The sequence below is a fragment of the Eleutherodactylus coqui genome, chromosome 1 (assembly GCF_035609145.1).
Source record: "Eleutherodactylus coqui strain aEleCoq1 chromosome 1, aEleCoq1.hap1, whole genome shotgun sequence".
NCBI classification, from domain to species: domain Eukaryota; kingdom Metazoa; phylum Chordata; class Amphibia; order Anura; family Eleutherodactylidae; genus Eleutherodactylus; species Eleutherodactylus coqui.
The window spans coordinates 483706168-483731375 of NC_089837.1; the positions used below are offsets into that span (position 1 = coordinate 483706168).

The 25208-nt window shown below is 44.0% G+C and overlaps 1 protein-coding gene across 4 annotated transcripts in view; it reads left to right on the top strand.

Annotated features, from left to right (window-relative positions):
• Positions 1-25208, top strand: part of FMNL3 (formin like 3) — a 104728-nt gene that overhangs the window by 72987 nt on the left and 6533 nt on the right. For 3 of the 4 annotated variants that reach the window (XR_010787461.1, XM_066585870.1, XM_066585882.1), the window contains exons 5-23: positions 2904-2987; positions 3314-3466; positions 4571-4682; positions 5879-5955; positions 6565-6658; positions 8319-8393; positions 8481-8591; positions 8675-8824; positions 11350-11451; positions 13347-13644; positions 14600-14665; positions 14754-14878; positions 14967-15169; positions 16420-16654; positions 17231-17299; positions 17392-17472; positions 18118-18247; positions 20243-20403; positions 24735-24836. Coding sequence is in view for 3 of the 4 variants with exons in the window: in XM_066585870.1 (XP_066441967.1) it covers positions 2904-2987; positions 3314-3466; positions 4571-4682; positions 5879-5955; positions 6565-6658; positions 8319-8393; positions 8481-8591; positions 8675-8824; positions 11350-11451; positions 13347-13644; positions 14600-14665; positions 14754-14878; positions 14967-15169; positions 16420-16654; positions 17231-17299; positions 17392-17472; positions 18118-18247; positions 20243-20403; positions 24735-24836 (2428 nt within the window). In the remaining variant the exon portion in view is untranslated. The remainder of the gene's footprint in view (positions 1-2903; positions 2988-3313; positions 3467-4570; positions 4683-5878; positions 5956-6564; positions 6659-8318; positions 8394-8480; positions 8592-8674; positions 8825-11349; positions 11452-13346; positions 13645-14599; positions 14666-14753; positions 14879-14966; positions 15170-16419; positions 16655-17230; positions 17300-17391; positions 17473-18117; positions 18248-20242; positions 20404-24734; positions 24837-25208) is intronic. The other variant, XM_066585891.1, reaches the window with a different exon arrangement.

Sequence of the window (25208 nt, forward strand, 5' to 3'; positions counted from 1 at the left end):
ATGAAGTAAAGGCTGAAAGCGACCCGCCGGGCCTCTAGAAACAAAAGATGGTCACACCAGCCTTTCAGACTACCAATGTACATCAGGTAGTCTAAGACATACGTACTCCTCTGACTGGCCAGCACCGCTCATGTGGGCACCATTGGTCAATCAAAGCAGCATGTGGTGTTGGGCTAATGATAAATATTAATGTAAAGTGTGAATCGGGTAGTCAAAGAAGCTGGTGCGGCCATCTTTGTTTGTCCCGGTCCGGAGGATCACTTGAAGTATTGGCTGAGAGTGAGATCTAGTGATACTGCATATTGGTTTATGAGTTTGTTCTTATTTGTCTTCTCACTTCAAGTCAACTGGTTTACGAATTAATTAATATTTATTTTTTAGGGTAGGGACTTGCCTGGTTGCCATCATATGGCTGTGATGTGCCTAATAGCCTCGGGCCGATGCAGCTTGCAAATTACTTGTTAATTCAATTACTTAAATAAATGCTGGTAGATTGTGCAGTCATTTGCCATAACATATAGGCATGGTTGCCCATCCAGCCGTAAAATGTGAACTTGCCTTGATCACCTTGACAGAAGAGTGGCTCAGTAGTTGGAATGGTTATCGGGGGGGGGGGGGGGGGGGGGTTCGGGCTCATATCCAACCAAGGACAACCTCTGCAAGCAGTTTGCGTGTTTTCCATCTTTTTATAGATTCCTCGGCTTACTCCAGTCCCCACTACACTCCTGAGAGCTTAAATATGGCCTCTTGCACCTTTTGAAAATTTGACAAAATTCTTAAAGGGTCTCAGCCTTATGATAAATATGAAGTAAGCCGGGAGCGCTCCACCGTAATTCAGCACTGTTTTGCGTCCCTAATACAGAAGGACCTCCCAGCCTGACAGTGGGTCCTCTAACCCAAACTCTGAGCACCATAGGAATGTTGTATGATGCTCTGAGTTCGGATTAGGAGAGCTGTGGTCAGGGCAGGGGGCACTTCCAGATCATGGATGCAAAATGACCGCTTACTGTGACACATTGATAAATCTGCCCGGTGGTGTTTTGTCTTCTCACCATATAGAGCCTTGAGCACTTTCCCCAGAAGCTCCTCCATATTGGCATAGTAATATAGTAAGTAAGACTGAAACAGACACGTCCATCCAGTTCAGCCTGTTATCCTGCAATGTTGATCCAGAGAAAGATAAACTCGCCTAAAATGAAGAAAATTGGCTTCTACCTCATTGAGGAGAAGAGAAATTCCTTCCTAATTCCAATCTGGCAACCAGAATAATCCCTGGATCACCGGCCCTTCTGAAGTTATTAGTGATATAACATATCATATTGTATCGCTCAAGAAAGTCGTCCAGGCCCCTCTTGAACTCTTAGTATTTTGCCATCACCACATCCTCAGGCAGAGGATTTCATAGTCTCACTGCTCTTACAGTAAAGAACCCCCTTCTATGTTGGTGTAGAAACCTTTCCTCTAGACGTAGAGGGCGCCCCCTTGTTACAGTCACAGTACAGATAGGAGAGATCTCTGTATTGCCCCCCCCCCCCCCCGATATATTTATACATAGTTATTAGGTCGACCATTAGTTGTCTTTTTTTCTAAACTAAATAACCCCAATTTTGATGACCTCTCCGGGTATTGTAGTCCGACCATTCCATTTATTACTTTAGTTGCCTGCCTTTGTACCCGCTCAAGCTCTAATATGTCCTTCTTGAGTGCCGGTGCCCAAAACGGTCTACAATATTCCATGTGTGGTCTGACCAGTGACTTGTAAAGAGGAAGAACATTGTTCTCGTCATGTGCTACTATACCTTTTCTGATGCTCCCCATGATCCTATTTGCCTTAGCAGCAGCTGCCTGACACTGGTTGCTCCAGTTAAGCTTAGACTTAACTAAAATCCCCCAAGACCTTTTCCATGTCAGTGTTCCCCAGTGGTTTCCCATTTAGTGTGTAATGAGGACCTGTATTTCCTCTGCCCAAGTTCAGAACCTTACAATTATCGGTGTTCTACCTCATTAACATCATTCTCCTCTGCTGACTAATCCTGTGACTGAGGCGGCTGAATAATTATGGTACATCACAGACAAAATAGTCCACAAGCCAAGAAGTGCTCATGTCTGTTTGTTTCTTTCCTGGCGTAGCTGAGGCCCGTTTACACTGTCGGTGCGCAGAGTGGGGGACATCCGGCCCGCGCTGTCAATTATACATTACATGGGGACCTTCTATTGGAAGAACTGGTTATATGTAGCTATTATATCGGCATACAGTCAGTTCGTAGAGAACATCTAAAAACTACATGTAGGATCACATGAATGAGGGCACTCTATTGGAAGGCTTTAAAAGAGTATGTGGCAAAAATGCCAAATTGTACAAATCAGGCTTGTTCACATCTGAAGGGCTTGGACTATGACAGCACGCCTTGTTCACATAATTGGAAGTGCTGACTTTTGTTTTTATTGCATATGCATTTGTGTAGGAGCCTACACTCCATTCACCCATCTGCCCCCAGGTGGCTTAATGAAAGCATCTAGTCAGGTATCCTGCTTTCCCCTGAGTTGAGTTGAAGGTCTTTGGCCCAAACAGAGGTGTCTTGTAGAGTTGAGAAGCTGCCCAATAAGATTTACCTGGACGTGGCAGATGGGCCTACATGTTTTGATCAAAATGTGTTCTAAGAATTTTGCATTTTTATGCAGTTCGTATAAAGAGTTGTGCAATTTTATTCAGATATTAAAAGTGTACAAAGGGATTTCTATTAAGCCCCTGGGGTCCGTCGGGTACCGCTGCTGTTTGTCGTGCAACAGATCTATCGGTGTTGTAGTTTTCACATGGACGTTAGTTGCAATGCTGATGTGTAGAGCCTGATGTAAATGATCGGAGCGTTTTACAACTCGGACACTTCTGATTTCCTTTGCAGGTGGGTGCGAGAGTTCTTGAACAACGACAACAAGGGTCTGGATGTGTTGGTGGAGTATCTGTCCTTTGCACAGTGCGCGGTCATGTAAGTATAGCTGTACCATGCAGGAATATACATGGAAGACAAGTCCTAAGAGCTTAGGGGTCATAGTGAGAAGGAAATCTCATTGAGGACTAATAATGCGGATGATCCGCTGTCCAGTTCTGTCTCTCAGTAGAAGCATGTGTTGTGAATATGTTTCCACCCCGCACCGCCTTCCATCTGGAGCTGAGTTTGCAGTCTATGTTTTTGGTCCCAGCCATTGCACATTTTCAGTCTGGAAACCATCCTGCTGCTTTGTAGCTTTGCTTTATCCAATCCTCTCTCTGCCCCCTGGCCGCTCAAGCGTCTTCTGTATCCCTTTGATGTAGGTTTGATTTTGATGGCCTGGAAAACGGGGAGGATGGCTTGGTTGAAAAGTCAAAATCGTGGAGCAGATCCATCGAGGATCTGCAGAATCCAAACGCCCTCCCTGCCCCTTTCACCAACGGCCTCGCTCGCTCTGCCCGCCAGTCTGTGCTCCGGTATGTATTTGTGTGCTAGCTCCTTGTCCCTGCAGCCAACCTGCCAATATGCCATGTTTGTGATTCTTCCATATCTGGTCCATTCATGAAAATGTGAGCAAGTAGCACCCGGAAATATAAAGGGTCTCTGTTCATACGCTTCTAGCGTGGCGACATTTATGAAACTAGCTTTTTAAATTTTTTTCTTCTGCTAATAGATTTATTACTGGGTCGCCCTAAAAATCATCAGTTCACTTTTAAATGCATTTGATTGCAGACGTATATATTGTTGTCATCCTTAATGCATTTTAGCATTGGTCTGTCTCTTCTGTATACGGTTAACTATTCAGCTCCCATCCAGTGGGTATTCTGGTAACATTAAGTTACCCCCTATGCACAAGATAACTAGCTGATCGTGGGGTTCAACAATTGAGACCCCCAAGTTTGCCAAAATGCGTTTTCTATGTCCCCTGAAAGAGTAGCAAAATGGATGGAGCACTCGAATGCTGGTGTGCTCACTGAAATGAATGGAGCATTGGTGGAGCATGCGGACATTTTTCCAGTCTTTCGCAGGACATGAGACCCATCAATCAGCTAGTTATCCACTACCCTGTATAGAGGATAACTTCATGTCACGAATACCGTTTTTAACAGAATTCCTTCCATATTTTCTATTTTCTTATGTGGGCGGCATTGTATACCTGTCGGCCATCATAGGCAGACCCATGAACAGTCGCAACATGAGCGGCGCATCAGCACTGTGCTGTCAGACCTAAGCAGTGCACTGACCAAAATAAAAATTTTTAAGCCCCCCCACTCCTCCATATAAAACTTGATAAATCTAAAAAATGTCCAGCATATACAGATTATACTGACTTGTACGACCCCTTTTATTTTTTGGGTGTTACTGCCACAAGAAACCTACCATGTGATAATCATTACTTTACTTCTGGCTATGCCATCTTTGGAACCTAAGTACCATTAAAATGTCTTAAAATCAACATGTCACTATAACCTCATTTACCATTGTAGGCTTGTGCAGCTAGAGAAGGCTGAAACATGTCACATAAATGGTTGACAGCCACCAAATCACTTGACCATTGTAAAATTGCTTTCTCCCAATAGCAGCTACAATACATTGCCAGGAAAGAAGGCCTTGAAAAACTCCAGGTTGGTCAGTCAGAAGGACGACGTTCACGTGTGCATCATGTGCCTACGGGCTATAATGAACTATCAGGTAAGGATAAATATGTTGGTTTGTGGTTGATTTTTAGGATGGGGATTAAAAGGTTATTATACACTGATATGCCAAAAGTCATGGGATAGAGGTAAGTAAATTTATTATGAAGTGGCGTTGCCTCAGGTGACTGGGAACACTCACACCTGTAGAAGTTGTGAGGGGTTCTCTTTTAAGTGAGGAAGAACACTGGCCATGGTAGTCGACGTGAACTATCACAGTTTGAACGAGGCAGGATAGGGGGTGCTTGATGTATGGGACATCTCGTTACCAAAATTGTGTGGGCATTTTACATTCCTCAATCCAGAGTATTATATGTGTACCGGGAAACCATCATTGAAGCCATTACCACCCACACAGTGGCTGCTCAGGGGTGCTTAATGATCGTGACCGACGGCGTCTGGCTAGAATTGTCTGTGCCAACAGACAAGCAATTCTGGCAGAAGTCACATCCACATTCAATGCAGGAGGTCCCACATGTATATCCCACAGGTCAGTGCAGCGTTGTTTAGCTTACATGAAATACGGGAGCAAAAGACCCACCAGAGTGCCCCTGTTGACACCACGACACTGGATTCATGTGTGGCACAGACCCTATGAAGCTACAGACTCCAGTTGTCCATAAGGCACTGTGAAGGCTGATGGTGGTTTCATACTAGTGTGAATATGTTCTCGTGGCATGGGTTGGGTCCACTGGTCCACCAAAATTAGTCATTTACCAGTGCCTTCTATGTTTCACTGCTTGGTGACCAGTTGTAGGCGTTCATGGACTTTATGTAACCCTGTGATGATTGGACATTTCAGCAGAATAATGCTTTGTGCCATCAGGCCACAAATGTCCAGAATTGGTTCAAGGAGCATTCTGGAGAGTACGTATGAATTGTGTCATCTGCATGTTCACCCAACATGAGTCCAATTGAGCATTCATGGAATGTAATGGTTAAGTCCTTTCACACCCGATATCCTGCACACCTACAAAACAATGGAGCAGATGGCATAGCTCAACATCCCTCCAGATGCCTTCCATCCACTTGTGGAATCCATGCCACGCCGAGTCCCTGCACTCCGCTGAGCTAGAGGCGGTCCTACACAATATTCGTTCCTGTCCTATGACTTTTGGCATATCCCTGCATACTATGTTGGATTGCGGTCTAGACTCTGACTTGTATACACCTTTCTCATCCTTTTTGTTGTAGTACGGCTTCAATCTGGTAATGTCTCATCCTCATGCGGTCAATGAAATTGCTCTTAGCTTGAACAACAAGAATCCAAGGTAACCTACGACATACACTTTTTAATCACTCAGACTTCCTAATAATAAGTAGTCTATGCAAAAAGCAGAGATTGTGCGCAGCAGCTTGAGTGAGTGCTGATTCTCAGCTGCTTAACTGATGACATGTGCCATAAGCAACCAACCTCCTGCATAATGCAGGGGTTGATGGGTGAGGTCAGACTGGCACAAAGTAAAGTGGGGGAGTTTTATTAGTACAAAGCAGTGCGCCAACCTCTTCCCCACCACCCCGGTGCAGCGTGCAACATAGTCGCCATATTGATGTATATGCGTCAGATATTTTAAACCATGCCTGGTTGGTTTTCCACCGGTCTTCTAATCCGAAAACTGGTTGAAAAGTTCAGTAAATGCGTTGCACGGGGAGTTACTCTGATGCCGCAGACACATTCAAGCCTATTGGCAAAAGTGTCATCGGGGCGTCTGAGAATAATCTGATAATCCCTTGATAAGTCATGACTTGCTTTTGCTTTATACCGTGTCCTCACTCCTGTCTTGAGTCTCGTGGCCCTCCTGTACTGTAGTAGTAGTTGACTGTTCATTTTAGTCACCTTTTTAGTACTCTGATGCACTTATTTTTTTTCTTTTATGCAGGACTAAAGCTCTGGTCTTGGAACTCCTGGCGGCGGTGTGTCTGGTCCGAGGGGGACATGAAATCATTCTATCCGCCTTCGACAACTTTAAAGAGGTAAGAAAGGAGAATAAGACTGGCTGATGCAGAGATTCCTAAATAGATTCTAGGGTGACAGTTTATATTAAAACCATCATTGTTTAATATGTTGGTCTATTGTTTCACCCAGTATATTGAGGCATGCTCTGGTGGCACACCTTATGCTTAACCTTTTCATGACCAAGGGTCATTAATGCATCCAGGTCACATTCTGCAGTTCATAACTTATTTTTCACTTTTCGGATGACACTTCTGCAGGAGGGCTTGTCTTTTGCTTGATGAGTTGAAATTTTAATAGTACCATTTAATGTACCCTATGATGTATTAGAAGACTTTAAAAAATTTCTTAGTGCCACAAAATGGAATTGCAACATTTGGGGGGGGGGGGGGGGGATTTTTACGGTATTCCCAGTGCTGTAAAAATGACACTTTCTGTCTTCTGTGGGTCGGTGCAAAACCAAGTTTATAGTTAAAAAAAAAAAAAAAATAAATTTGTGGTTTTTTTTCTTTCTTTTTTTTTTTTTTTTTTGCCGCTATATTTTTACTTCTATAACTCTATTTTTCTATTGATGGGGTTGTGTCAGGGCTGTTTTTTGTGGGGCAACTTTTTTTTTTTTTGTATTGGTACAATTTTGGAGAACATACGACTTTTTGATCACTTTGTATTATGGTAACTTTTCAACTATTTTAAAAGGTAACCCTGCAGGATTAATAATGTAATATTTTAATAAATTGGACCTTTTGTGGGTGCAGTGATACCAATTTTTAAGATTTATTTACTTTTATAGATGCGACTACTGGGAAATGGTGTGTGTGTTTTGTTTTTTTTAATTTAACTTTACAAGGTCTTACTCCTATTTTGTAATTTTTTTATTAGTTCCCATGAGGAACTTGAACTTGCAATCGTTTGATCGCTTATGCAGTATAATGCAATATTGCGGTATTGCATTATACTGTATTTTAACAGCTTGCCTATTAAAGGCATGCCACCGGCCCATCCTTAATGGGCAAACAATCATGGTAGCCCTTGTATCCTTCAGAAAGCTCCAGGCTGCCATGACACTCGGATGACGTCCCCATCATCGTATCACATCGCGGCCATTTGATACATTTTAAATCCTGATCTATCGGGACATTTCAATACCACTGTCAGAACTGATAGCAGCATTTAAAGGGTTTGACACCTTAACACTATAGGATGTACCGTTACATCCTGCAGCATCAGGTTATGTATGAAGTGAGATTGTGGGGCCATCTCCCTCCATACAACGTGGGCTCTGGCTGTTTCTTACAGTTGACACCCGCCGGCAACAGCCCCGATAAGCTGTGCGGTTCATCGGAGCAGTTAACTCTTTAAATGTCGCTGTCAATTCTAACAGCATTTAAATCGACAAGCTTATTTTCGGGGACCTCATATGGCCCCCTGCGATGAGATCACAGGGAACCATGCGGGTGTCATGGCAGCCGGGGGCCTTCTGAAAGACCCAGAATGCCTATCAAGCCAGGGCTCTCATGGCAGAATGCCTATCAAACCATATATAGCCGTATGTATGATGAGAAGGGCTTAAACATATATGTACCATTTAATATACATATGTTTTCCCCCTGTTTTTCTGAGCTGTATCATTATTGCGGTATAATAGTATAAATGTTAGTGACTCTGGTGAACCCCTTCCAGGTCTGTAAAGAGAAGCATCGCTTTGAGAAGCTGATGGAATACTTCAGGAATGAAGATGGCAACATTGATTTCATGGCAAGTGAAGGAGCTAATTCTCTAATTAGTCCGATACCAAAAAAAAAAGTTAACTTGTTACAAGTTGCTCCTCTGTCGTCCTTCCAGGTTGCATGCATGCAGTTCATTAACATTGTGGTGCATTCTGTGGAAGACATGAATTTCCGGGTACATCTACAATATGAGTTCACCAAGTTGGGACTTGAAGAATTTTTGGAGGTAAGGATGAAGCCTTTATCACACCCGTTTGAGAACCCTCCTATGTAACCTCATTTCTACATTACTTTATTGTTTCCCAACAGAAATCTAAGCACACAGAGAGCGAGAAACTGCTGGTTCAGATCCAGGCCTACCTGGACAATGTGTTTGATGTTGGGGGTCTCTTGGAAGACGCCGAGACCAAGAATGTTGCACTTGAGAAAGTGGAAGAGTTGGAGGAACATCTATCTCATGTGAGTCCACGCAGGCTACTCTCAGAGGAGACTGTCTTCTCCTTATACATTGAAGGGTGCCTCTTCCTTACTGCATTCAGAAAAGTGGGGACTTCTATCCGGGTGGGGATATCCATCACAATATTGGGAGAGGATCATTTTTTCATATGTGGATACGGACACCCATTTGTATACTCTTCTGTCATAAACATAACTTTTAAGTCAACAGAATAGTCAATTCTGTTAGAAACCCTCCGAACTTAGATATTAGCTACGACTTAGAGAGGCCATCCGAGTTTGTAGAAACAAAGATGGCCGCCCCATTTTTCTGACTATTTGCCGCACACTGTGTATAGTACGTATTGGTAGTCTAAGACATTACAAGCTGATCTAACTGGCCAGTGCTACTCACATGAGCAGCACTGGTCAATCAAAGCCGTTGTAGTGTCTTAGACTAATGATGTATACTAATACACAGTGTGCATCTGGTAGTCGGAGAAATGGTGCGGCCATCTTTGTTTGTACAGGACCGGGCGGTCGTTCTAAGTCGTAGCCAACATCTTTTACTACTTCCCAATTAACATGCCCATGTGGCTCAGCCAAACTGGCACATTACTTCTATTTGGGGGGGAAAGGTGTGACCTTGACACATCTGGCACTGCTCCTCTTTACGACTCATGTCTATGGGGGGGGGGTTTGATTTGCGGAAGATCTGCAATTCAAGCCGCCCATAGAGAAGCATAGGCGCCTGCGCCTTAATTAAAACATGCTGATTTTATTTACCGGATTCCGCGTATGGAAAACAAATCCCAGCAGGCTGCGTTTTAGGGTGGATTCCGTGTGGATTGCTTCCATTGAAGTCAATGGAAGCCTCCTGATCTGCAGCCTGTCCAGTTGACATTGCAGACAAGCAGGTGTTTAAAAAAATACTGCGCATGTGCTCCGGCCGGCCGGACCTTCCGGAGTGCAGAAAATAGAAGACCCGGACGCTGAATGCGACCCGCCCGTGGACATTAGGCCTACATATAATATAATCTAATGGGTTGAAACCCAACTTATGTGATCCGTTCTTCATTGGCAGACATTAGGGAGCTTCCCTCATTGACATGTGATTTTTTTTTTTAAAGTGGATCCACCAAGTACAATTAGGATATGTTCACGCAGTAGAAGTCGCAGTGGAATTTTTAGTGTGTATTCTGCCTCTAAAAACCACATAAAAATCTGCTACATTCTGACGGGGGTTTAGCCCGGTCAATGGGCAGAATCCATGTGGGATATTCAGACACAGAAAATAACATTTTCCAGATCCACATGTGGAATAAACCGTGTCAATGCAGAATTTCTACACGGAAAGTCACTTTTCCATGTGTTTCCGCACCAAGAAGGGAAATGTCACTACTTTTTAGTTCCCGCTGTGACTTTCTGCGTGTGCATTCTGCCCATTGACGGTGCAAATTAAGTATGCAGGAAAAACCGCAGTAAAAAGACGTGGATTTTTCCACTGTGAATCGAACCATGGTAATATACGCTTACACCCTTAGAGTAGGGATGGACCCCAAACCAACAGCGTTTAGTAGGCAGCTGGAGCGCTCCACAAGCTAATTTAGACTTTTTGGTTTGCTTCATAATAAGAATATCCACAAACATTTAATGAAAACTCCTTAAAGTTCCACAACACGCAGTTTGTAAGTGTCTGTTACTGGACTCCTTAGATTTGTGCAGCCTTGACCAACAGTCCGCTGGTTGCAACATGTTATTTTGTAACTTTTTTCATATTGCATTCGATTCATAATTACATTTTACCATCAGGCCTTGCAGATATTATTTTGCTTGTAGCTTATTTGCTCTGAAATGGATTTTTAAAGGTGCTTCCAGGAACATATTACCCATGACCTATCTTCAAGATTGGTCATCAATAGTTCATCCTTTGGGGTCTGCCAATTAGGATCTCAGCGTCACTATACACAGGTTGGAGAAGAAAGCTGCTGCTCCAACCCTGGTGTAGTGGCCGGTGCTCGTAACTGCACACACAGCTCCCGTTGATTTTTAAGGAAACCCCAGCCTGCAGTTACAAGCGCTGTCCACCACACAAGGGTCGGAGCTGCAGGTTCCAGCTGATCGGGCAATGCAGATGCTTGGGGTCCCAAGTGGCGGATCTTAGACAATCGCCTGTTGATGACCACAATCCTGAGAATAGCTAATCAGTAATCTTTTCCTGGAAAACCCCTTTAAAAGGTTTTCCACGAACTATAATCATGCGGTGAGATTTTTTGGAACCCTTCCAAAGCCCCGTGACGTATCGCTCATCCTCAGCATGGATGTAGATTGCAACAGTATGCATGAAAGTGAAAGTCGTGTGTGTGATCTCATCCTTCCCTTTTGGAGTGTTTGGAAATTTTCAAGGGTTTTTTTTTTGTTGTCTTGTCAAAGGGAGGGAAAAAAAAAAAGAGATAATTTTGGTTTCAAGTTGTGATGAGGGAGAGCGGAGCTGTAGTAGACATTTGTAGACTGCACATCTAATTATTGAAGCCATGATTTTCCTCCAGATGACCGAAAAACTACTGGATTTGGAGAATGAGAACATGATGCGGGTGGCGGAGCTTGAGAAGACTCTACTGCAACGAGAGAAGGATCTGGAGCTCATGAGGGTGAGGAGGGTTACTACTTGTGGGATGTGGTCCTGGAGCTCATGAGGGTGAGGAGGGTTGTGGGATGAGGTCCTGGAGCTCATGAGGGTGAGGAGGGTTGTGGGATGAGGTCCTGGAGCTCATGAGGGTGAGGAGGGTTGTGGGATGAGGTCCTGGAGCTCCTGAGGGTGAGGAGGGTTGTGGGATGAGGTCCTGGAGCTCATGAGGGTGAGGAGGGTTGTGGGATGAGGTCCTGGAGCTCATGAGGGTGAGGAGGGTTGTGGGATGAGGGTGAGGAGGGTTGTGGGATGAGGTCCTGGAGCTCATGAGGGTGAGGAGGGTTGTGGGATGTTATGGTGCTGGAGCTCATGAGGGTGAGGAGGGTTACTACTTGTGGGATGTTATGGTGCTGGGTAGGACTTTTCTACTGTGGGCCGCTGCCCGGGATCTTGCTGTTTTCCGTAGGCTTTTCAGAATTGTTCCATTCCAGTAGTAGTGCAGCGCTGAGAAATGTCTTACAACTTTTAGAAAGTTGTGTTTTTCCATAAAATTGTAGTTCTGGTTTATATGTGGAAGATTTATACATGTTTTACGTGTCTAATCTACACAATTTGCCATGGAGTAGGTCCTCTATGGCGCTATTGGGGTATGTGCCTACCTGGCAGATCTGCTGCATGTAGAAATTCCACAGTATTTAGGCTTGCTTCAGCAGTAAAGATTTGTTTTGAAAGACAGACCAAAGTTGGAGGGGGGGGTTGGTTGTTTTTTTTGTTTGTTTTTTTTACTACGATACCTACAATTTTTGGGGGGATTTGGCAAATACATGTAGGATTTTTTCAGCCAGGATCTGACAATCAATGGCAGAAATCTAAACCTCTGGATTCTGCCACAAAATTAGCCCCATTCAATAGCGCATTTCTGCACGAGGCCTCCTGATGTGAAGTCTGTGTTGAGAGATGGCATGCCAAAATTCTTTTTCTTCTATGAACGATGAGATCCTAAACATGGCACAGAATCAACACAAATAAAACAGTTTGTTGTGGTTTTTTTTGTTTTTGTTTTTTTATATACAGAAGCCTATAGGCTTGGTCATAAACAATTAAAACCTATGATAAAATACCAAAACAATGTGCCAAGGACAAACCTCATGGACTCAAAAAAACCCGCACCAAAACTGAGGGGAAAATGCCACTAGAAAAAAGTTTGTGCTGTTTCAAAATTCCCAATTTGACCTACAGCTAAAATCTGGATGCTGTGGAGTTTTGATGCTAAACGATGACAAAAATGGTCTGTGGCAAAAATGCTGTAGACTGCAAATAAGGGAGATGGAACAATACCTCTGCAGCGCCACCTATTGGAAAGGCAGCATTCCTGCAAGCCAATGTTAGACTCTTTATACAAGCCTTGTAACAATGACTGGAAATTTGAAGAGGTATTGTTCCATCTCACTTATTTGCATATTACCCAGAGGAGCATGAATGGCCTTATAAGGCTCCTCACTCACCGTCTAGGTGTTCTCCCTAAGAAGAAAATATAGCGTTCCTGACCCTTTGCTCAAGACAGTAACGCCAGTAGCTTAGAAGTGACTAAGAAAAATATGTGCGTAAATCCACATAGAAATTGCCGTGTGGTACAGATTTTATATCCGCAGCGTGTCGGATTACACTGCGGATTTCACCTTCTGCAATCCATGGAGTCACTTCTGCATCAAATCTGCAGCATATTTTTCTTTTTTCAATGAGTCCCACAACATCGGCCACGTAAACTGTTGCGGTCGTCACTGCAGATTTTCATTCGCAGTAGACCCGCCGCGTGTAAGCATAACTTAACAGTCTGACTAAATCCTTGGGTGTGAACTACTGTGAATTGGTCCAGAATAGATGCTTCACGATTGACGTCATTCTGTCTGTCTTTAGGAAACCTATGAGAAAACGAGCCACCAAGTGAACACGCTGCGGAAAATCATCAAAGAGAAAGAAGAGGCCGTCCAATATCTCCGCCAGCTTGAACAAGCCAATGCTTTGCATCAGCGAAAACATGGGTCAGCGGGTGGTCTGCTTCTACCTGTGGGGGTTTCTGGTGGAGATATGTCCTTGATTGCAGACTTCCCACCACCTCCACCACCACCACCTGCCCCATCACCGACTCCTGTGGCTCCACCACCGCCGCCGCCACCTCCTCCGCCGCCTCCCCCACCACCTCCACTTATGCAAAGTAAGAGTGCAAATTTAGAAAAACTCAGCTGAAAGTATTACTGTTCCCTTTTGCCACTTCGGACGATGCACCCGCCAATTATGAGAAAATTTTAGTATAAAAGTTGTCCCATAGGTGTTCAGTAAGCCCCCACCTTGGTTTTCAGTGACTTTCTGCATTTGCAAAACCATGTTTTCCGCCCCTGAACGCAGTGTGTCACTGTTAATCACTACAACGTGCCGACAAATGTTGTCCTTCAGATCGGACGTTGACGCAGGTCTGTCACGTTAGAGCTAGTCTGCTACAGCGCCACCTACAGCGACTTTTCTACTACATTTTTCTTGTTCTGAAATGACGAACGTATCATGTGACGTACGAACCTGGCCTTAAATGGTTAACTGCCGCGATCAATTGTCTCTGTTGCAGGTGGGTGTCAGCTGTCAAAAACATCCGATACCCACCATGTATGGAACGAGTTTGGCTCCCAAGCCCGTTCCATACACCGCGCATATGCTGTGGACAGCTATAGATGCCTTAACTATACGGGGTGTATAGCCGTATGTGTGAGGCGAAGGGATTAATATTGTAACTTGCCACTTCTGTATTTATATACTGTAACCACAATCCTGTAAAAGCCCCACTATTTGGCCAACGAAGTTATTTATGCACACCTTCTAGAAAACTCCAAATGGGCTCCATGAGAAGTAGTAATCTCAAGGGCCTAAGTTGGTAAAGAATAGCCTTGCCCAGCAAAATACACCAAAATCGACAGTCTAAGAATAAATCTAAGACCCCCTACATTTACTGCAGTTCATGTAATGATTGTGTCCATTACAAAGTCGACTAAATGTTGGAACATCTAGTAATAGTTATGTGTAATTGTGGCCAGTTTTTAGGTTGGGGTTAGTTAATTATGTAGACCTTCATATTTGATGTGGATATACTCATTTGATGTATACTTTTCGTCCTCCATTAGATAAATGTCCTCCCCCACCGCCGCTTCCATCCTCTTGTCCTGTCATCATCACAACTGGACTATCTGGTAAGCTCTACACTGAGCGGGCAGTATATTAGACGCCTCTTGCCATCCTGATTTGACCCTATGACTTGCCATAACTTTACCGTTTCAGCAATCCGAATCAAGAAACCAATAAAAACAAAATTCCGCTTGCCTGTGTTCAATTGGACGGCACTCAAGCCCAACCAGATCAGCGGGACGGTGTTCAGTGATCTGGATGATGAGCGCATCTTACAGGTGAGAAGTTCTATCATGCTTCTTATTTCTACCTAGTTGTTATGTGTTTTTCTCGGCAGGTAATATTACTTATCCTTTTTTTTTTAAGGATCTGGATATGGATAAATTTGAAGAGCTCTTCAAAACCAAAGCACAGGGGGCTCCCATAGATCTGACCTGCTCCAAGAATAAATCCTCTCAAAAGTCCATTAGCAAAGTGACTCTTCTGGAAGCAAACAGAGCCAAGAACTTGGCCATCACTCTGCGAAAAGCCGGGAGGACATCGGAGGAGATCTGTAAAGCCATCCAAACGTAGGCTTCTGATGGTCAACTTGACTTCTTCATCTTCTGTTTTAAGTTCTTTTCACATGGGCTTCCATTTGTGCTGAGTAGTAATGGAGCCTGAGAGACCCCATTGAATTAAAATGGCGCCAGTCAAGATTTGGTAGTAGTGTTTGTCATTTTGACAACAAAAATGGTGAATGTGACGGAACTGCTGATGATGAATGTGTTAATGGAGCCTCAGGCGGCCAAGTGAGCAAGAGCTTTAGGAGATCCTGTCGCCTTCCTTGACCGGGTTTAGCCCACAATCTAAAGTTATCCCCTACCCTCTGAATATGTGTGTATCTGAAACTAATCAATTTCACAGTCTCTGCAGTAGAGTCCATGTAGCAACATCACACAAACTACCTAGAGGAGAAGTCAGACTCACCTGTTACAGGTAGTGATGATTACACAGCTCTTCAATTATGTGGAGTAACCAGGCAGCAGCTGATAATTATGAGGCCGGTTACCTGTCTTTGGATGGAGGAATAAAAAGTAATTTTGATATTTTTATAATCATCAGCTGCTGCCTGGTTACTGCACATAATTGAATTGCTTTCTGGTTTTTTGATCCAAAACCAAACCGGGCTGTTGCAATACTCCTCGCTGTAAGGTACAGTGTTTTTTTGGGGGAATCCGATGTGATTTTTATCCCATTTGTTTGAGTGCTGCAGTTATGACTTGTAACGATTACACAGCTCTTGTCACACCGTTATAATAGAGGAGATCACAACTCATCCTCTTCACTGTATACTTGTGTCCTGTAGCTAATTTAGGTGAAGATAGAAGGTAATGATAATTAAACTGTCCACCCAGCATTCCGAAATGGTATAGCGTCTACTAATGCTATACTGGTGCATCATGGGATTGATGTGAAACAAAGTAAAAAAAAAAAAATCTCACACTCAAGATGGCGATTGATAAGTAGCAGACAGGAGGCTTCACTGCATGGAACTGGCTGCAATACACATAGGAGACCTCCAGAGTGTGATGGGCAATCAGGAGGGGGTAGGGATGGACAAATGTGTTTTCACCTTAGGGGCCCTTTTAAGCTACTGACACAAAACAAGTGCTAGTGTAAAGCTTACTCCTGAGACTCTAGACCGTATCCCTACAACTAGAACATTGCTGTTGGTTTCAGGTTATGAATTATCTTTTTTTTTTTTTTTCATAAAATCTTTTGTAATTTTTCTTCACAAATTGATCCACTAATTCCCTTTGGTTTGGCTTCACTTCAGGTTCGACTTGAGGACAATACCTGTGGACTTTGTGGAGTGTCTGGTGCGTTTTCTTCCGACTGAAGCAGAAGTTAAGTTATTGAGGCAGTATGAGAGGGAGAGGAAGCCCCTGGAAGACCTTTCTGATGAAGACCGATTTATGATGCTCTTCAGTAAAGTGGAACGTCTCTCCCAGAGAATGTCCATCATGACCTTCATGGGCAACTTCAATGAAAACCTGCAGCTGCTCACGCCGGTATGACCAACACAACACAATACATTACAACATGTCCAGTCACTGCCGGTGACCAAGCACAAGGAGGCGGCACGAGGGCCCATCAGTAATAGGCCTCATTTCTCATCTATGCCTTGACTCCGGTCTGACTTCCCCTGTTTGGCCATAGATATCCTAGATCCGACGCACGTTAGACCTGAATGGCATCAGATGGACCTCTTTGGCTATAATGGCGTCCTTCCAGCATTCTGTCTAAAAATTTTCTGGAAGAAATGGCACAGCATTTGTCCAAAATTTGCCCCAGAGGCTCCCAACGGAGCCTCCAGTGCAGATGTGAAGGGTCCTTCGGCACTGCTTTGTGGTTTCCATTTATGACATAAGCCACGACCCCAATGGGAACTGAGCCAAGATATACACTATTATTGTAATGTAGATATGGGCGGTACATCTCATGTTGGTGGTTTTTTTTTTAGCCCGTCATTAAGTGCATGTAGAAATCCCTCCAGATATATATTTTACACAAGGAGTGAAACGTCTATTTTGTTCGGAGCCTCGGGGTATTCTATGTCCAACTGATACCTTCTCTTAATATTTCAGCAACTTAATGCAGTGATTGCAGCGTCTGCTTCAGTCAAATCCTCTCCGAGGATGAAACAAATGCTGGAGGTGGGTGAGAGCCTTGGAATCCTCAGTAAACTGTATTAATAGCCTTGTGATATGGGGAGTGTTGAACTGACTCCTTTTGTGTCGTCTTTCAGATTATCCTTGCTTTAGGCAATTACATGAACAGCAGCAAAAGAGGATCCGTTTATGGCTTCAAACTTCAGAGCTTGGACTTGGTAAGACTGGCAACATCACTGGTGAACCCCGGAGCATTGATTTCTAATGTTCCTTTTTTTTTTCCTGTTAGTCCTAACAGCAGCACAACCATGGGGTTAATTCTGCTCCTGTGTACTAATGGAAAAGATGGAATTTTTTATGACTTAAAGTAAACACTAATTAACTTAAGAGCCCCTTGACCCTATAAGAAGGGTGTCTAGCCCCTCCCACCCTGTGTTTATTATTATAAAGTAGTAATATATAATTAGGATGGGAAGCTTGTGCTGCTGCTAGGTCTAAGGAAAGCAGATCAGAGTTAGAAATCAATGCTTCCCTTATGTCCCACAGCAGCACAACCATGGGGATTTAGCAAGAAGTCCTCATAAGGGGAGGGCCCTCATGCAGGGCAGGACTTGAAATTGACCGCCTTCAGCTTAACAAACCACCTGTCCTAGTCCACACAGGAGAGAAAAAGCCACAGAGTGGCCTGGGCTAGACATTCTTATATGGTCAAGGGGCTTTAGTTGGAATTTTGAATTAATCAAATTAAATACTATCTGTCCTGGTGGCAAAATTAACCCCATAGTTGTGCTGCTGTAGGACGTAAGGAAAATGGACTCTACCACTGTGAAATATTCTACAATCTAATAATTTGTTTGCTCTAGCTCCAAGACACAAAGTCAACAGACAGGAAAATGAACCTGTTAAACTACATTGCTTTGATCTGCAAGGAGAAGTATCCTGAATTGGTCACTTTCTACAATGAGCTTCACTTTGTGGAGAAGGCTGCGGCAGGTGAGCCCATCAGTCTGGTGACATCTGTGTTTAAAGGGGCCTCCTCTCTGAAATAACATTTTATAGGCTTTATTATATTTGGAGGTTTGTTACTAATATATTGTGCATTCATTCATTCATTCATTCATTTCATTGCTGGGGCTGCTCTGATCTATGTGTACATTTTCTCTTTACTGGCTTCTGAAGTGAAGTCTTACTTGAGGGCTTTTGTATGACAATTAGATCACATCTTGTTTGCTTTCTATTACACATGTTGTGCCTCCACTCTGACTATTGCCTGCGGCGGTATAGAGAAATCCTTTGTGGCAGCAGGACCTTGATGGGTGGCATTCATCTATTATAATGAGAATCTGCAAGGACCTTTTTGAAGTTTCATTAATAATGCAAAATATAACAAAAGGCAACGTTATCCCGACGAACTTTTCCTAAACTGAAATTTATATACCGTATATACTCGAGTATTAGCCGAGTCAACATGTTTTACCACAAAAACTGGTAAAACTAATTGACTCGAGTATAAGCCTAGCTATACTCGAGTGTATATACTGGGTAAAAAAAAAATTCCATACTCTCCTCCCAGCCGGCATCTGTGTCTGTGCGGCAAGCTGCTTTAGAATTCTCCCCACTGTCATCCCCCTGCTCGACTTTCAAATCCCCCGCCATCAGCGCTGTGTAAGCAAGTGCTGTGATTGGATCGAGCGCCACCCTATCACAGACGGGCCTTTATCATTCACAGCCAATCAGTGAATGTCATTCATTGATTGGCTGTGAATGATTGAGTGCCGGCTGTGATTGGCTGGTGCTCGATCCAATCACAGCGTTGATGGCAGTGGATGACAGAGCCGAGCAGAGAGGACGCTGGGGAATGACAGTGGGGAGAATTCAAGCAGCTTGCCGCCGGAGACACAGACGCCGGCTGGGAGGGGAGTATAAAGTTGTTGTTTTTTTTAACCCTTCCCTGACTCGAGTATAAGCCATGGGGGGCTTTTTCAGCACAAAAAAAGTGCTGAAAAACTAGGCTTATACTCGAGTATATATGGTAAATAATATATTTTCTCATGCATGCATGATCACTGTCAGGTCTGCGTCACATGTGGTGGGACATCATAGTGGTATTTAGTCCGCGAGAAATCTTCGTGTCTCTGTCCCTTCTGCACGCTTTATGCAAATGAGCCCTAGACTGTCCAATAGTCCGGCCGCTCAGCTTAGACTAGTCCTACGCTTCTCTGCTCTTCAGCCCCTCCCTTTGCTTAATGATTGACAGCTCCCTTTTGCAAGCATTAAGCAAGGGGAGGGGCTGAAGAAGACAGAGCAGAGAGGCGCAGGACTCGTCTAAGCCGAGCGGCCGGCCTATCAGACAGTATCAGGTTAATTTGCATACAGCGCTGTACCCCATCACATCCTGGAAACTATAATATTCTACCACCCGTGATTAGAAAAACATGGCTGCTTCCAAACCCAACACCACACCTGTCCATGACTAGTGTGGTATTTCTGTGCAGCTGCATTAAACTGGTTGTCTCATTTCAGGCTGTTTTTCTGCAGGAAGACAGCTCTGTACATGGTGCAGTGGGCCAGCTCAGTACTGCAGGCTAAGTCCTGTTAAAGTGAATGTGACTCAACCTGCAGTACCAATCCGGGCCACTGTGTGATGTACGGCAAAACAGCTAGAAGTGGGACAATCTCTGTAAGGGGGAGAATGGTGGTGAGTTGCAGTACCATAGCCAGCCTGTAAACACCTGTGGCACTGTTTTTGGAAAAAATACCCATATTTTTCTAATCCTGGACAAACTGACATCTATTGTGTCAGTTTCAGCTCAGTCCCTCCATATAGGATTTTGTTTTGTCTCCTTTTACTAGTAACATCCGCAAATAAATGGAAATTGAAACTTAGACTAATCTTTTGTAGAAGAATGGCATTTTGCGGAGTCTGTTAATCCTCCGCTTGACCTCTGCGGTCATACAGCGGCCCGGTATAATTCTCTGTGTTTGCAGTGTCTCTAGAAAACGTCCTCCTGGATGTCAGGGAGTTGGGAAAGGGGATGGATTTAATCCGCAAGGAGAGCAGCCACCATGACAACAACATCCTGAAGAGCTTTGTGCATGCCAATGAAGGAAGACTGGACAAGATTCAGAAGGACGCGAGGACTGCGGAGGTAAGCCAGCGGGCAAGGGGAGCCATGCAGAAGTTGCTTATATGGAAGAGTTTAGTCATTCTCACTTGGGGGAATATTAGATTTGTCATAGATCAGCTAATATATATTGCAGGGTTATCAAAGAGCTTCTCGATTTGACCCCCTCGTAACTCCTGTTTAATGACACTCCGATACATAAATCTGATATCAATGGAAACCAACTCAAAGTTTCATTTTAGCAAAACTGTCTCCCATAAGATGTCTTTGTTGCCAATAGCAACCAATCACAGCGCAGCTTTCACTTCTCAAGCTACTGAGGTAAAGGGAAAGCTGCACTGTGATTGGTTGTTATGGGCAACAAGGACGAATTACTGTTAGACAGTTTTGCTAAATGAGGCCCAAAAAAGTTTTATTCTGCCGTAGTCGTCACTTGGGGGATAGGAGAAAAAATGGCCGCCAACAAAGACAGGAAGCGTTTGTGTTCTTGATTTTCACGTCTACCAGTCTGTTATTAGGGTGCAACATAATGTTCGATTACAGTTTGGTGAAGATCCCCCGCCCCCCAGCATTCATAAGTGGTACTCCAATTTTAAGGAAAAAGGTTGCATCTGTAAGTGTGGAAACAGTGGAGCGTCTGTGCGAGCGTCACATGAAGTACTCAGAAATCCACCGTCGGGGCAAGCAGAGAACCGGTATGCGCGACTCCCCTGCAGTGAATGTTTTGCGCTATAACCTGTAGGAAAGTATCCGGACGCTGCTTCTTCCATGAGGAAACAATCCTGTAGATTTCGTACCCGGACGCTACAGATATGGCTTCTGCCGCAGCCGGAACAGGAAATCCCCGGTTTCATCTCCCAACATGACGGCCCCCAACCGCGCCATTATCACAATGAGGTCAGAAGTGAGCGGTGACTACCACACAGATGGATCGGCCGTGCCGGTGGTGATGATGGTGACCTTCCTCTGCGGCCTCCATGTTCCCCGGACCTTACACTAGAGTCTACAAGCCCCCCTCACCATCCACCATACATGAACTGCGGCATCCCAGAAACCATTGCATCAGTCAGTCGTGATCCGCTACAACGTGTATGATGGCAGGAACTTGTCTACAGGCTCCATGTGTGTCCGGTAACAAAGGGGGTCGCATTATACTCCTCTGAGGGGGAAAATATTCTTGATGTTGTGCAACTAAACTTTTTGAGTTTCTGTATCTGAGTGTCATTAAATGAGAGTTATGGGGGTACAAATCGGGAGATAGTTTGTAATAACCCTGTATACATTATTTTAGTAATTGCACAGGATTTGCTGGAGGGTAGATTCTCCCACTTCCGTTTATGCTTGGAGACATGCACCGATGTTAGCTCAATGATGTCACTAATGTAAATGACGAGAGGTGCTACACTGGGGCACAGTTTCCATTCTATCGGCCCACTACAGACTACGTCGGCACTCTTCCTTTTTAACTCTTGACCAGTGAAGTTGTTGCAGAAGTAAATGTTCTATTTGTGTGTAGAACGCTCATTAACCATAATGACATATAAGAATGGAGTGCGGCCAGGGCGCTGGACTTTGTATTAGTATATGTTGGTTTTTACATGAGTCGGCATCAGAGAGACAACCACGTAATGAGAACGGAGGAGTTGCAGAGAACATGAACTCTTTGATGGGTTCCTCCTATCTTGGCAGTCATGACAAGAATTTGCTGACTCCACGAGGGTCTCTTAGGCTGCTTCACATGATTTTTGGGCACAACTCATCGCACAGCAGATGCAAGTCCTATTCTTCTGCAAGACTTGCGCTAAAAACAGAGGTGCAGCGATTTTTAATTTTTTTTAATTTCTTTATTTTTTTAATCAGTTCGAGTGAAAAATTGCTCATGTGAAGGAACCTATTCAAATGAATGGGTTATTTTTACATGCGAGTTCTGCCCGTCTCGTACATGGACAGAACTCATGCGGGAATATCAACCATGTGCAAGGGGCTTTAGTTAAAGCCCCATTGATCCCGAGAATGGAGGTCCTCTTCACTGCAGCCGCCCACAGCGAGGAGGAGAGTGGATGGAGCCGCTGCCGCACATGTGTGGTGTCACTTCATTCATTCTCACTGCAACTCTCTCAGTCGATTACAAACATTGAAGATGATGAATGGAGTGGCGGACGCACGTGTGTGTGTGGTCCTTGCGACATTCAATCTCCTCCGGGTGTGAGAAGCAACCCTGCTGTGATGAAGAGGACCCATGCCCCTATTCTTTGGATCAGTGGGGTCTCAGCCATTACTAATGGATGGGCGATAAAAGTTAATTCTAGTACAACCCATTTATAATGATAAATCCCTTTTTGACCTCCTTACCTTCCCTGACTCTTTTCCCCCAACCCCCCCCCCCCTTCCCCCTCCTTTTTTTCTCTTTTTCTTCTTTCCTTTCTCTCCCTCTTTCTGTTAGTATATACCCTATGATAGACATAGCACGCTTCATAGATTATTTTGGGCAGTTTGCCACATCCTGTCAATATCTGCACTTCTATGCTGTTATAAGCAGTGGACCCCTATCATATGTGCCAAGTATCCCGCCAGTGCTTATGTATATTGGATACGAGGCTCCAAACAGCTGTATTTACATGGGAGAGTGCGATATCCGATTGAGAACCTTGGACCAATATGGCACCTGCAAACATGATATTACAGAGAAAATAGTATCCCTGCACATCTGGTTATCATACACATAAAAACTGCATGTTTTAACAGTAAAAAATATGACAGCATCGCTGTTGTATGCCCATTGTAAGGCATGGGAGTGCAATGCGATTCTCTTCAGTTCCATAGAAAACAATAGGCGATATTGCCCAAGAATAGGACCTGCTGTGATTCTATCTCTGACTCTGTGGGAGAAGTCGCCCGTATAGATACACCCTGACGTATTGTCATTTATGTCATATGCCTGTTGATGATGATCTGATACTTTGTAGGGCGTTCTGTGTGTATTTACTGGGGTGACTTTCATGGGTGGTTTTTCTCCCTGGCAGAAAATTCACAGCATGTCCTATTATGGGGTGATCCCGCATTACACCCGCATGTGTTGTGCACGCCAGTGGGATTCTTCTATGTTTACTAATGAAACATTCGATATCCCCCCCCCCCCCCCCCCATGTGCCTGAATATTGCATGTGCAGCGATGCACTTTTCTCACAAAACTCACGCATTACACTTGCAGTCAAAATTGCAGGTTTGCAAGTGTGATAGCAGTCCAATTTTCTTGGATTGATACTGCTCTTGCCGTGTAAATACGGCCTAACTGCTTGCTTATTGTCATACGCAAAAATATTGTATTTTTATATGCTGTTTCTTTTTTCTTCCATACACTGTTTTATTAGCTGTGTATAATGAGATTGTTCCCAGCAAGAGAAACCAAGTCATCTTGTAGATCTGATACCTTTTTAATGGCTAACAAAAATACATGATGTTACAGCGAGCTTTCCAACCTACTCGGGGTTCTTCATAAGCCTGAGAAAGAACCCTGAGAGGTTTAAAAGCTCGCTATAACTTTATGTACTTTTGTTGATACCATTAAAAGGTATCGTATCTGCAAGATTACTTGGTTTCTTTTACTAACAAAAATATATGATGATATAGCGAGCTTTCAGACCTATCGGGGTTCTTTCTCAGGCTTATGAAGAACCCCAAAAAGGGTGGAAAGCTCGCTGTAACATCATGTATTTTCGTTAGCCATTAAAAGGTATCGTATCTACAAGATCACTTGTTTTTGTTTTGTTTTTTTACTGGGAACAATCACACTTTGCTCTACTGGCTAAACTTTTGTCTTATTAGATGTGTGTGTTTATTTAAGTTTGTCAATAAAAACTGATTGCACATAAAATATTAGTATATGTAGATGCCCAGAACTGTCCATACTGCTAGTTGCATTCTTTAATTTTACTTTGTTCCTCTGGACACACTGGAGGCATCACATTTATGCTCCTGTGTGGCAGTTAGATATTTTTACATAGCCATTTGCCATTACATAACTCGACCGCTCTGGCAATGGCAACAGTTGACCTTCCAGCACTGTATCGGACTACGGCTCACCCAGGATGTCCGTATTGCCCATAACCCAGTTGTCGCTCCTCGCCTGCTTTCTACCATTATTTTTCAGTTGTATGTATTGTTTTTGTCCATCAGCTGTTTTTTCCGGCCTCCTTTAACTGTTCTGTCTGGGTATTTATAGCCATCCATCCCACTGCGATTCCTCCCCCCCGCCCTTCCCTCCTCTGTGCCTGCAGGAAACGTAGACTTGTGAAGTTCTGTGCGCTCTTGGAAGAGAACAGTATCTCCAGATCTCCTCTTTTTCTCCTCCGCAGGAAGCGTACGCAGCTGTGGTGCATTACTTTGGAGAAAACCCAAAGACAACGCCGCCCTCTGTTTTCTTTCCAGTGTTCGCCAGATTCATCAAATCCTATAAGGTAGAGAAACGTTAACCTTGTGTCAGCGACGAGTGTGCGAGCCTGCTGGATGCTGCCGAAGCACCTGTGTGTGCAATGCCTGTCCTCCAAACCCAGAAGAAAGGGCTTTTTCCTGCTATTGTTCCAGCAGGAAAAGGTCCTTGGGGTGTGATCGCCGGAACAGTAACAGCGTAACCGCCTCGTCCAGTGAGGGGGACGGCATAGTGGAAACTTTATACTACTGCAGTGTGAGCGGAGAGTACAAGCCTGGAGGTGTAGACCTTTAAATCACAGACCTCGCTTGTATCCACGCACTGTATATGGCATATTCCAGAAACCATGAAATACCACAATTTTAATTAAAAATAAAATAAAATTCTGAGCTTTAAAGGG